The 13,840-nt window shown below is 39.3% G+C and overlaps 1 protein-coding gene across 1 annotated transcript; it reads left to right on the plus strand.

The window, feature by feature from the left end:
* The first annotated feature begins 342 nt into the window (after positions 1 to 342).
* On the plus strand, positions 343 to 13,840 carry xpo5 (exportin 5). The gene is made up of 33 exons (XM_005801637.3): positions 343 to 548; positions 1,044 to 1,165; positions 1,244 to 1,316; positions 1,416 to 1,553; positions 2,498 to 2,680; positions 2,757 to 2,783; positions 2,882 to 3,067; positions 4,596 to 4,672; positions 4,771 to 4,815; positions 4,924 to 5,014; positions 5,114 to 5,197; positions 5,325 to 5,450; positions 5,600 to 5,690; positions 5,777 to 5,905; positions 6,098 to 6,213; positions 6,312 to 6,467; positions 6,688 to 6,729; positions 6,814 to 6,903; positions 6,993 to 7,192; positions 7,292 to 7,394; positions 7,510 to 7,691; positions 7,929 to 8,029; positions 8,124 to 8,220; positions 8,312 to 8,448; positions 8,557 to 8,654; positions 8,754 to 8,800; positions 8,998 to 9,107; positions 9,517 to 9,576; positions 9,655 to 9,749; positions 9,846 to 9,953; positions 11,555 to 11,692; positions 11,935 to 12,099; positions 12,327 to 13,840. Exons 1-33 carry the CDS (start codon positions 447 to 449, stop codon positions 12,471 to 12,473), a joined length of 3,666 nt encoding a protein of 1,221 aa, XP_005801694.1. The 5' UTR covers positions 343 to 446; the 3' UTR covers positions 12,474 to 13,840.

Genomic DNA, 13,840 nt, shown 5'->3' on the forward strand with positions numbered 1-13,840 from the left:
GAAAAATTATGTTCCATTAAGGCTCAAAAGGGGCAACATCAAAGAAATATGTCAGTAGATAAAAATAAAGACAGTTTCAATAAAACTAAACAAAATAATACATTCAAATAAAATAATACATATATTAAAAAAATCTTATTTCTTAAATCTAAACAAAATGATCAAACGCATAATTTAACAGCTAAATATGGAAATCATAAATATAAGGAAAGAAAGAGAGAAAGAAAGATAAAAAAACGAAATAAAGAAGGAAAGAGGACTACAACGCCCAGAATTCAGCTTTAACGGCAAGCCAAGGGGCTCTAACTTATCCCAGCTTCGCTCTTCGCGCACGTTGGCCGACGTCGGTGTTTCCCTGTCTGCACGTTACCCACTGTAGAGCGGCGCTTTGCATAAGGGAGTTGCTTGCTTTCGTCTTAACGGTGTGACAGACGCTACCTGAAGTCATGGCTGAGCAGGTGGCTGCCATGTGTGATCAGCTTATAAAAGCCGTGATGGTGATAATGGACGCAGAAACCAGCCAGATTTACCGTCTGGAGGCCCTGAAGGTAGCACTGTTACCGATTGCTAGCTAGTTAGCTTACCTTGTCATTTATTGTGACGATCGGGAGATTATAATGATGTGACTGTAAACTATAAATAAACTGCTTCTATTGTTCAGTAGTGTCTTTGTAACAGTTACTTGGAAACGTCTTTTCAGTCGTCCCGAATTAGATGTTAAAAAGTTAAAATGTTGGGGAAGCTAGCCTAGTATGAATAAATGAATAGTTGACTCATGTTCACTCATTCACACGAATAACAAATTAGACCTTGGAACAAGGAAACGAAAACTTAATTTAATCAAATCAACTCTCCACATTTTGTCCACAGGTCATCTATTTCTTAAACGGCTCGGGATTCTTTTATTCGCTTAGAGCAAGCTGTTGATTTTATGCCTAACACGTGTACCTGGCTGCAAGTTCATTCAAGTGTAATTTCAAGTGCACTTTAACATTTAGTTGGTATAAATTCGCTGTAAAGTAACCAGTTATTCCTCTCAACAGTTTTGTGAAGAATTTAAAGAGACGAGCACCCTTTGTGTCCCATGTGGCCTACACCTAGCAGACAAAAGTCAGCCGGCTGTAGTGAGACACTTTGGCTTACAAATACTGGAGCAGGTCATCAAGTAAGTCTATTACGTGATATTTTAAATCCTAATATGATAAAAAGCAGTATGGTGTGATGATCAATTTTGTTCTCCCAGGTTTCGATGGAACAACATGCAGCAGCAAGAAAAGGTCCAGCTGAAAGAGTGTGCCATGCAGCTGCTAACAACTGTAGGTGTGACAGTAAAAGGATAGTGAAATAACCATCTCACTTAGATCAGATAAACACCACCGAACTTGTGTTTGACAGCTATCACTGTGTTTCATTAGGGCACCCATTCTATCCTGGAGGAAGAGAGCCACGTCAAAGATGCCCTATCTCGGATTGTGGTGGAAATGATTAAAAGAGAATGGCCTCAACATTGGCCAGACATGCTGAAAGAGATGGAGTCTCTCTCTAGCCAAGGGGTGAGTGGCATAAACAATGCAGTAAGTGTAACATGCTTCCTTATCCAGTGTCATTTTAGTTTGAATAGGGTTACGTAATGGTTTGCAAGCAAATATTTTTCAGTGGATGATTAGTGATACTCACCCTGCTTCACTACCCAAACATGAGCTCACTTTATTTGTTTGGCAAATAAAGTGAGCTCAACAATTTTCACTGAAGTTATGGCCATGTTTAAACCACACATTTTACTTTATTCACCAATACCTAGTAGGCCGTAACTGTGAAGTGAAAAGAAAGAATCCTACTTTCTTTTTTTTTTTGTTACAGATAAAAATCTGAAAAGTGTTGCATGCATTTGTATTTATTAATTTTTAATCTGACACCATCATAAAGACTGCTGTTCTGAGAAGACTTCAGAGCTTTGGTAAAGGACATTAGTGAGCAAACAGTATCATAAAGACAATGGAACGCAGCAGATGGGTCACGAATGAATTTTAAAGCAGGGTTGTGTTATAAAACAATATAGCAGCTAGTATACCAGCTTTAAACATGTCACAGAGTACTGCTTCATTTCCATCACCTGAGAATACAACAAGTGCGGCACAATTGAAAGCATACCCAGACATGAGAATCTGCCATGAGCTAAGAGGTTAGTTATCACAAATCTGGTCCATGTAATATAGGAAAAACTCCACTGTTGAAAGAAAACTGTACAACATCCTGTTATGCATATATTTGCTCTCACTTTGCGGCTGTGCACTACTTTGTTTTAGTCTACCTTATAAAATTCAATTAAAATACATTGATGTTTGTGGTTATGACTGTGTTCATCTTTTTAATTTCTGTTCATGAAGTTTCCAGGGTTCCTAAAGTAAAATTTATGATAAATAATCGCTTTTTTCATTTTTTTAGAAAATTAATAATTTCTTTATGCTAAATGAAGTAAAATGGATGTTTGTGGTAGGAGGCACAGACCGAGCTGGTCATGCTGATCCTCTTGAGGCTGGCAGAGGACGTGATCACCTTCCAGACGTTACCCGCTCAGCGGCGTAGAGACATCCAACAGACACTCACCCAGGATATGGACAACATCTTCAGTTTTTTGTTGGCCATTCTGCATATCAATGTTGAGGACTACCGCAAATCGGTTAGTGAAACCTTAGCTAGATTGTTTTAGGTCTCCAAAAAGTAGCAGTCTTAGCAGTTTTGTTTTGTTTTTCCAGAAGGAGGAACCAGGCCTTGTACTGAAGGTATTTACAAAAACCCTCATTTTACGCATTACAATTTGGTTCATTTCACACCTCGCAATGTACTCATTTGTCTATTTTAACATTTTACCTGCACACAGGCCAAAGCTCACTGTCGAGTGGCCGTGGCCACGCTGAATACGCTCGCAGGCTACATAGATTGGGTGACACTGGTGCACATCACTTCCAGGAACTGTCAGCTGCTGGAGATGCTGTGTCTGTTGCTGAGTGAACCCGAGCTGCAGCTGGAGGCCTCAGAGTGCCTGCTTATTGCTTTAAGCCGGAAGGTGAGTTGCGGGAAAACTGCATGAAGATTCATCCGCTTTATTAGTCATCCTTTATAGTTTTCTGTATGTTTAAATTTTATGGTTTGATCAGAGATCATCAGTGTTTTTATAGTAATTCTGGCCAACAGCCTTATAGTGTTTGATAACAATTTAAGATCATTGTTACTCAGAAAAACATTTAGTTTTTCCTGATTTCATTTCTGAAACCAGCTGGTTCTACATAATAAATTTAAGGTTTGAAAAAATATATATATTGCGTAATTATTCACAGGCCAGCATTTGTTTAGCCATGGTCTATTAATATTAAATAATTTGAGTAATGGTTGCAGTTAGCTAACTTGTAAATGATGAACAAAAGCATTAGCCTTGACAGATTCTCTGAAATCTAATAACAGAACATCCAAGTGGAGGAATGTCCTATTTATTTTAAAGAAGTTATTACTTTAGGAGTGAGAAATTTTTCAGACTTTTTAACATCTATTCAGGATTTTCCAACACAGATATGTCTGCAAACAATTAATGCCTAATTAGAGATGGAGACCAACAATAAGTTTATCAGGCTGCTAAAATAAAAACATTCAGTCAGTAATATTTCATTCCTTTTTATTACTTGTCCGTACAGCTTCTGGTACAATTAGAGGAAAACGTCACAGTGCACCTTTTTAAAAGGAATATTAGACAATAATAATGTTGGTAATATGTGGGACCTTTTTGTTATGTCATCAAATAATGACTTAACAAATCCAGTGCCATGCACTGGATTGACAAACCGGTGAAAGAGATGGAAGTAGCGGAGAAGCTTTGCATGCTTTGGTTTTATTAAGCAATCACTAATTATGAGCGCTTTATTGAACTACACTAACATTAGTCTCAGTTTAGCAGAATGTCAAATAGATCTGTACTTTTAGTTAGTCTGGATTAAGCTTCCACAATAAAAGCTGAGCAGGAAGCTCCAGTTCTTTCCTTTGTCTTCTGAGTTTGCTTGTTCTCTTTTGGCTGTGAAGCCCCAGGTCCAAAAACACTTCCCTGGAAGATTTTGCTGTATTTTCCTACAGCCAGTTATAGTGTAAGGAAATACATGAAGAAGAACACTTCAGACACAGCTGGTAAATAAAAACACAAGATGCTGAATTTCTCTAGATGATTAGAAACCCACTTTCTCCAGACTTTTATGCGAGCCGGTGTTAAAGCGAATGTTGTAGTTCAGACTTATGACCTGTTAGACGTTTTGCAGCTTGAGTACTTGGTCCTATCTGTTTAGGTTGATGCTGTGTTAAGCACCATTATTGTTTCATACTTAACTCCTGACCTGTTTTATTACTGACAAAACACAGCGCACAAATGGAGTTGGTCTTCTAATTAGGATTGAGGGTTTTTCATAGGAAATTATTTAAAGGACCAGATTTAATTTGTTCTGTGTTGCTGAACTCTTACTCTTGTTCAATAAACTGAAAAGATATTTGTATCATAACTTGCATCAGGATAATAAATGGAACATATTTATAGTTCGTATGGTGTTCTCCTGCAGGGCAAACTGGAGGAGAGGAAACCCTTCATGCTGCTGTTTAATGATGTGGCCATCCAGTATATCCTGTCTGCAGCCCAGTGAGTGAACCTGCTGCTGAACCTGCTGCTCTGTTCTTCTGATTATTCTGAAGGCGTCGTTTTATAATATATATTTAATATTCTGTATCTGTGTCCAGATCCGCAGATGGTTTAGCGATATGTCCAAATTCCTCCAAACCACAGTGAGTTCTGTCACATGTCTATCCTTGTAAAAAAAAATGAATTGGATGTTTTTATTTACTCTTAACATCAAGTTACTGTGTGCTTCATGGTGCTTATTGTGTTTTCAGAGAAGTGGAGGTGGTGGAGCGGCGCTACGTTTTCCTGAAGCGGCTCTGTCAGGTCCTATGCGCTCTAGGATTCCAGCTCTGCTCGTTAGTGGTGAGTTTTTCCCAGTGTGGTCACACTTGTACGAGCGTGTTCTCTCTGTTTAACGTGCGCTTTGATCACAATGGACTCTGAAATGATGTCCCCCCACAGGGTTCATGTTCAGAGGTTGAAGTTCCTCCAAATCTCAGCAAGTACACCGAAGCCTTATTAGCCTTTACTACACATTCCAGTCAGGTTAGTTACTGCTAATTATCGGCGGGCTAATACTTGGATGTTGCTTCAATTTTCTTTAAAACTTTGTGCTTGAGCTGTACTTATTAGCTGATGTGTGTTTTTTTCCCTCTCCTTTTATATTCTGCAGTTTTTAAAATCTTGCACTGTGTCAACATGGGCCAGTTTGTTCAGACACGAGAATCTATCAAAAGTCCCTGTAGTTGTGGAGATGGCCCTCAAATACCTCAAAGTATCGACAACCAACCTTGTTAGGGTGAGAGTCTCCTTTCTTATATGATCATCCACAGGGTTGATGGAGAAAACAAACTGCACAGTGGTTGTATTGTGAGATATGTGTTAAAGTTGAAAGGATGAAAATACTTTTTCACAGCATTTTATAAAGTTTTATTTGTCGTCTTCCAGACTGGCTTTCCTTCTAGACAAGACAGCCCTAGTTGTGTGTACTCACGAATGGACTTCGACAGTGACGAGGACTTCAACTCTTTCTTTTCCAGTAGGTTTTATCAGCTCATTCTCTTGTAGGCTCCTTGGTTTCATTGTTGGTTTTTATGGTGTTTATTCCTTTGATTTGTCTTAAAGCTTATCGGTCGCAGCACGGGGACGTTTTGAGGACACTAAGTCGTATCGTTCCAGTAGAAGCTTTCCACACCGCAGCAGAATGGCTTCGGTTCCAGGTCGCCAGTCCAGTTGATCCTGGAGAAACGACATGTAAGGGTTTGACTGTTTCCTTTTTGCTCAGAAAAACTTTGACTCTATAGCACCACAGCTAATGCAACATGTTGTTTTTATACTTGTAGCCTTCATAAAGTCTCCTTTGAAGTCAAATTACAAATCAGTGTCCTTATTTTCTTTCCACTAGTAGCTAACTCTTCTACTCTGAAAACTTGCTTTTCTCTCCAGCGAAGACTGCAGAGGGTCTGTGTTCCTTGATGTCTCCATCCGTCCTTCAGTGGGATGCGCTGACTGTCTTCATGGAGTGTGTGATGCATCAGATCTTCAAAAGCTTGGATGAGGAGGTGACTAAATGTTTATCACAGTACAGAAAAAAAATGACTTGGTAGTATCAAAAGGGCAAATGTGATGTATTCTCACCTTTCTTCTTCGACATGCGCAGAAGTTGCCGATAGATCAGAGCATGGAGCTCCTGCAGGGCGTGCTGAACTACGAAACCAGAGAACCACTCATCCTGTCCTGTGTGCTGAGCAACATTTCTGCCCTCTTTCCCTTCGTCACCCACAGGCCACAGTTTGTGCCACAGGTCCTCTACAAGGTTCGATTGAAAATTGGTCTATTTGATCCAAAAATGAGAAGAAGACACTTTGTCCCTTTGAACATTTTGATTTCCTTTAAAGGATTTTTTTCAGAATTTTACATATAAACATCTCTATATATGTACCTTCATCTACACTTACAGCTAATTTTGCAATTCTCAAGCCACGTCTCTTTGTTCTTACTGATTACCTCTTTCTGTCTGTGTTTTGGCTCCACAGCTATTCAAAGCCGTCACGTTTCACATTGATTTGGAAAACAAGGTAAGTTGTTTTCACTAGCAGACTAATTTTTCACAATCTCTCTTATCTGAATTGTAAATAAAACATTCCAACCCTTGTTTTCAGGCACCCCGGAGTCGAGCTGTGAAGAATGTTCGGAGACACGCGTGCTCGGCTATCATCAAAATTTGCCGGGATTACCCACAGTTTATCCTTGTAATTTATGTTTTTATCCCAGTTTTTAACAAAAATCAACCTGAGTCACCGTTTTTAACTTGTGCAGTTACCTTTTTTTTCTTCCGCAGCCTTGCTTTGACATGTTTTACAACCACATGAAAGAGTTGTTTGCAAATGAAGCCTTGCTGACTTTCTTGGAGAAATGCTCCCAGATGGAAGCTCTGGTGCTCATCAGTAACCAGTTTAAAGACTTTGAAAAGCAAAAGGCTTTTCTAGATGAACTAATGGCCCCAATAATCACTCAGTGGACCTCTGAGGAGATGACAAGGTTGCTGTGACTTTTTTTTTTTTATGTAAAATTCTGCATGATTTTATTTGATTTTTTTTAGACTTATTGAAACATGTTTGACTTTGACGTTTGTTTCAGCGTACTTTGGGATCCTGTCAAGTTCCTGTCGTTTGTTGGTGCGGATGAAGTGATCACAGAGCAAAGAGAAGAGAGAGATACAGCTGGACCTAACAGGGGTCAAGTAAGTGGAGTTAAAAAAAAAAAAATACACAGCTCTGCCCAACGTCGTTTATGCCTAGAAGGATGGTTGTTTTGTTTTTGATTCTTATTGATCACTTGCTTGTGTTTCCTCGCAGTTGAGCTTCTGTTTGTATGCAATGCTTGCGGTGGTGAAGCGTGCGCGATGGCCTGCAGACCTGGAAGAAGCGAGAGCCGGTGGATTTGTGGTGGGCTGCAATCCTGCTGGAGCCCCCATCTACAGAAACCCTTGTGCAGCTCAGTTTCTGGCCTTCCTGCCCAACCTGCTGGCTCTAATAAGGTGTGCATGCCAATGTGTAAATAACTTTAACAGCACTCTGGGTTTTTGATTAACCAAATATGTTGGAGGGATGGAGTTTATGATATTCTTAAGTTTTCTCACTTACAAAATTGATATTAAAAAGAAGAAAAATATTTTGGAAATTACATGACCAATGTGTGATTGTCAGTAACATATGTCAATAATGTCCTCATAATACATTTTATTGTAAAGCTTGTTTATTTAATTTTTTCGCAGGACTCAGAACAGCTTGTTCATGCCAGAGAATGTAGTTCGTCTTAGTGAGACTTTCTGCAGAGCTTATGATGTGATGGATGGAGATAAACTCGTAATTCTTGGTAAGAAGAGCAGCCTCCATGTGTTAATTGTGTTTGTATGCCCTCAGTGAAGACTCATTTAAAAATATTAAGCTTCCTGAATGAATGTTTTCAGGTCTCCCACAGCCTCCTCTGGATATTTATGATGCTCCAGTGCATAAAAGCCTCTTGGATCGCATGCAGGGATTCTTTAACTCGTTATTTGAAAACTGGTATGGTTTGTTATATAAACTGTTACACAGTTTTATATTTTGTCTTGATGCCATCTCATCCTGATGCATTCTACCTCCTGTCTCCCTGCAGCTTCCATATCCTGGGTAACGCAGGTCTGGCTCTGCTGCAGGACTTCTACACCGTGGAGAGTCTGGCTGAAGGAATCATTGGCTCTGCCTTTACTTCCCTCGACCACGTGCCTGACCACAGACTCCGCTCAATGATTCATATCCTTCGTCATTTGTTAAATTTGTCAGGATGTGCCTTGTTTTATTTATACACAAAACAAAGCTCTTATTTTGTGTGAACACTGATTTGCCTTGACTCGAGTATACGGTTGTTTTTGAAGCAGCTAGTGATCTCGTGTCCTCCAGAGTATCATGACAGTCTGCTGCGCCCTCTGCTGGGGCCTTTGTTCACCTACATGCTGCAGGTCAGAACCCTGATTTTTTTTGTCTAATTTGGCATAAAATTTAGCTTTAAATATTATCACAGCAAAGTGTCCTGATGATGCTTCTGCTTTATACCGCAGAGACTAAACATAAAGTGGCAGCTCATCAACCAGAGGACATCTGTCAAGTAAGTTGTTGTAAAATGACGAGATGGCAGCCGTTATTCACACTGTTGCAGCAGATGTTTGTTTAAATTAGGAGCAGCAGGTTATTTTCTGAAACTTGTAAATATGGTAGAAATTAATTTCAGCAAAGTCCTCATTTAGGCTCTAAATATGTAGGATTGGTGTTTTAATTTTCAAATTGACCTCTCTGTGCTCTCAGTGACGAGGATGAGGAGGAGCAGGTGGTCTACGAGGACTGCGCTGTGACTCAGGAGATGTTGGAGGAGCAGCTGGTTCGCCTGCTCACCAGGGAGGTTCTGGATCTGCTCAGTAAGTCCCACAAATCGTTGCTTTTGCTCGTGTTTTACATAAAGAAAAATCATTATTCTCTTTTTTTTGTTTAAAGAGCACAATCATGAATATAAGGATCACTTCTATAGAGTTTCTTTTTACATGAAGTGATGACATAAACTTCTTTGCAACATTCTTGGCACATTTTAAGACACGCGTCACAAACCAGGTGGTGTTTTATTTCCGGTTGAGTCGCATCTAATGTCGTGTGATGCTGCGGACTTGATGCTGTGCAGATGTTTTGATCGGTCAGAAGACACCAGAGTATATCAGTTAGCTGGTTTCCTAACTGGAAGATAAGAATTGCCTGATCAGCGTTTTCTCCAACCAAGTGAAATGTGAGTTCTGATGGCTTCATAACACCCATCTTCTTTCCTCTCTCTTTTAGATGTAAGCTGTATTTCCAGAAAAGTGCCCGAACAAGCAGCAAATAAAGAGGAACTCGATGGTAAGAGTGGAGTTATACTTTTCTTATCTCGAGTGAGAAAAAAAATATGCTTGTTTTGCTAAAAATGTGCTCTCGCAGAGGAAGATGTGGTGATGGAGTTGGCGCAGGTAGCGTCTTCCCCTCAACCCACTGAAGAGCTGAGTGAGCTTGGAAAATGCTTGATGAAACACGAGGTCAGTTTCAGATTAAAAAAAATATAAACCATGTTCACATTTAAATAGCGCGCCTAAACTTAATGTTTTGCTTTTTTTTCTCTCTCTCTTTCCCAGAATGTGTATATGTCATTGTTGACCCTCTCGTTCACCTCACTGTCCTGGAAGGACACCACAAACTGCCACCGAACGGCGTCCATGGTCTGCTGGAACCTCCTGCGGCAGGTAGCGTCCAGACTGCAGCAGTCTTTCTTTTTTTTTCTTTTTAGGGTTTTATTGTAATATATTTTGTCTTCAACTGAAACTACTTGTTACAGCTCATGGTCCACGTGTTAAAAAATGTAATTTTCAAAAATCATATTCTGCATTTTCAATACACAAAAGTCCAAAAACTAAGTAGTCTTTAAACAACTTAAGGAAAAGCCAAGACTATACAGAGCTTCAGTCTATTTTGGCACAAAGCATTTATGTGGCGTAAATGTGTTTTTTTTGTTGTTGTTTTTTTAATGACTGCATTATTCAGTTGCAATGTTCTTATTTGTCAATAGGAGCAGTTTTGGATGCATTTATGTTTCTGTTACTTTTACTTAGCTTTTTAAAAAGTAAAGTGCAGCCATTCTTCACACCAGAGTTAAGGACTGGGGCCTTTAACTCCAGTCCTTGATGCCGTCCTGCAACTGTGTTGTTTGTCCAATACACATGACAGGGCTTAGTTACCTCTCCACCCTGTAATCTAGTTAGTACACAGTAATGCAGTAACAACTGGTAAAACAGAGGAGAATAATAAAAAAGAGAGTTTAGAGTCTGTGTACCTTCCATATAAATATGAGAGGTTTCTGCACCGCCAAAATCAGTCTGTCTTGTTTTCGGAGAAGTAAACACCACATGGTTTTTCATCAGTTTATCAGCACAATGGGATGCAGTTGACGCTACTTTTTGAATATGCTATTCAGCCCAATAAATTTAAGCTAGCACTGCATTCTGTACATGCAGTCAGAAGCAATCATCAGAAAATTTGCAATCTGTTATATGGTGATCTCTCTGAGCTAATCTTAAAGAGAATCTCAAGCCTGAGGGTTTCGTTTATGTTTATTCCTTCATAAATTGCACTGTGATTATTGTACAATTATAAAAGTATTATATATATATATATATATATATATATATATATATATATATATATATATATATATATATATATATAAAATTATATATATAAAGAAACTACCCTCCCTCCCCCCCAAAACAAAAGTTGTTAACTACAATATGACTTCATGGGAGATAAATGTTTCATTTGAGTTGCAGCCTGAACAACGTGCAATTTGTCTAAGCTAAAAAGCCTTTGCACAATTTGGAGGTGTGCGTACTATTCTCCAGTTGGGAGCCATATATGTTGGGACTCCAGCAAAAACGGATTTTTATATACAGGAGGCTTGACTAAGACACTGCATTATATTTATTTGAGTGAAGTTCAAAGGTTGTTCTTTGGTGATTAAAAGAAATCCTGTTGGATGCAGCCAGAGCAGTGATATGGGGTGAAGCCCATAGCAACAGTGCCAAAACTATTATATTAAATTAAGCTGCAGGACTTCCTGTTTGATCCAGGAATCTGATAATAACTCCTTGTTGGTGTACATGAGCCACACCTCATTCATAACTGTTGCTTCAGCCAGACTCCTCTTGATGACACCCAGGACCCAGATATCCTCCCAAATCAATGATCTCATTTTCACGTTTTCTAAATGTAGTTAATTTTTTGGCAGTTGCCATCTTTGACGTGATATGCATAAAAATGGCCTTAATCATCTGTGACCGTTTCCACCCAGGTTGTAGCAGGTAACCTCCTCACTGAAGCGGTCACATGGTTCTACACCAGCGTTCTCAGAGCTCTGCAGGTTCACGGGCAACATGAAGCCTGCAACACTCCCCTCTGTAACCTAGCAATGCTCATCTACGAAAACCTGGTGAGCCTAATGTCAATACTCTTCTTTGTACAGTTTTGGCTTAATTACTGCTCTGAATATGTTGCCCTTTTTTTGGTCTGTGTACTCCACTTGATGATCAACCGATTGCTAAATTATCTGTCAGTTATTTCAGTAATCAATTAATCTGATCCATCATTTCAGTCCTACTGTTATCTGAGCATTTTCTAAATGTTTCCTTGCTGAGAAGGTCTCTCTCTCTGTTGTCTGTCCATCTGCATTAGCGGCCTCGCTACATTGAGCTGCGGGCAGTGATGACCCAAATTCCAAACATCAGCATTGAAGCTCTGGACCTCTACGATCAAAGGCTGGTGGAACCCAATGCCCAGAAGGTTGGAGAGAAGAAAAGGAGAGACCAGTTCAAGAAGCTCCTTGCAGGAACTATCGGGGTAATGCCACATTTAAGCACTAGAGAGCAGCGCTTCACTTTTCAATCTTCAGTGTAAATTCCTCTCCAACGTGATTAGAGGCCCAACCCCACAGTGGAGATCAGCAGTGTGATTTTGACTCTGCTGTAAATCTTCTGTTCTCAGCAGCAGAAAATGTTCCCCTAGCTCAATGGTGCCGAACAATCTAATGAAAATGTTCTTGTTTTAACTTTTTTTCTCCCCCACAGAAAGCTCTCTGCCAGCAGTTCAGGAAGGAGGTCCACATCCGCAACCTTCCATCACTCTTCAAGAAGCCGAAGCCAGACAAGGATATAGTGGAGACTGAACAACTGGGCCTTGCAGCTCTCTTCAGTTCGGAGAATGACGTGCTGTAGGGGGAAAGTGCCTCTTACTGGCTGGAAACTTTTGTTGTGTGTTTAAACATCTCCGCAACACTCAGCTGTAGCAGTGTGGAGCTGCCCAACATATCTGTCAACTTGCTTTTTAGTGGATCATCTCAGCAGGACTCACACCAACACACAATTTTCTTTTTGCGACGGCAAACTATTTAACTTTGAAAAACAAATTAAACAGAAGTCCATATTGTCTGTTGGATTTTTCAGAGCCCAGTAACTATTTACTTTTTAAACAAGCCACAAATCTGACTTCACTCTTCTCTCTGTATTTACTTCTGGTTCTTTTATCATTTTAACAAGTTAAAGCTACACAAACACTAAGAAGAGCTCCATTATGAGCTCAGCTGCAGCTTTTGTATTCAGGAAAAGTATTTAAAATCTTTCAATCCTCCAATAAGCAAAATCTGAAGTTGTTTGCTTCAGAGGGAGGTTTTTAAAGGCACACAGGGAGGAACAGATCTGTTTTATGCGGTTTGCACAGAGCTGGGTGTGTTTGGTGTTAAAAACTAAGTATGTGAGCTTAGAGTTGGCAGATATGTTGTGGGGATTTATTCAATAAGGTTTTATTGATGAAACTGAGGGGGGGGGGAATGGTGCATGGTTCCGGTGACGGATGTTTTCTGTGACTGGATGAGCTTTAACACGGTTTCTGATTCTGAAGGAATTTATCAGTGGTACCTTTGATTGAACGTTTCTTTGATGGGAAGAAGAAACTTTTAAGAAACTGCTACGGTGTTGTTGTTTTTTTGTTAATGGTAAAAATAGACTTGCATATAGGAAGAAGAAGCTGTTCAACACACATTACCAGACAGCTAAGCTAACTTTGGTTATTCTAAACAACTTGAGCGATCCAAAATTTATTTTTATTTGCTTGAAATATGCAGCGCACATACTCCACAGATATCATAGGTGCCAAAACACTGACTGTAGACTTCTAAGCAGACACTTCGGTCCACAGGCTGCATATGATGTAAAAACTATTTAAGGATCAGCAAACGTGTAGCTTATTCCAAGTACACATACCTATATTTTCATTACCTGATTCATTTATTTTTTGTTTTTACTTGATAATTTTTATGTTCTGATTTTATGAACTGGCGCTATATTCCTTTGTTGTTTAAAGGATTGTTTTTAACACAATTTCTTGGGTCGCTGTTTGTTGCCGTTTTAGCGGATCATAATTCCCTTGTTTTCTCTTTTTTTACTTTTTTTTTTTTACTCTTTTAAATATTCAGACCAAAATATATGGCAGCTGTTTTAGCTTGAACCTCTTAAATACACATTGACTGGTCTACATATCAAATACCGTTTGACTGAAAAAATTCTCTCCCAGAAATGATATGATT

The sequence above is a fragment of the Xiphophorus maculatus genome, chromosome 22 (genome assembly GCF_002775205.1).
Source record: "Xiphophorus maculatus strain JP 163 A chromosome 22, X_maculatus-5.0-male, whole genome shotgun sequence".
NCBI classification, from domain to species: Eukaryota; Metazoa; Chordata; class Actinopteri; order Cyprinodontiformes; family Poeciliidae; genus Xiphophorus; species Xiphophorus maculatus.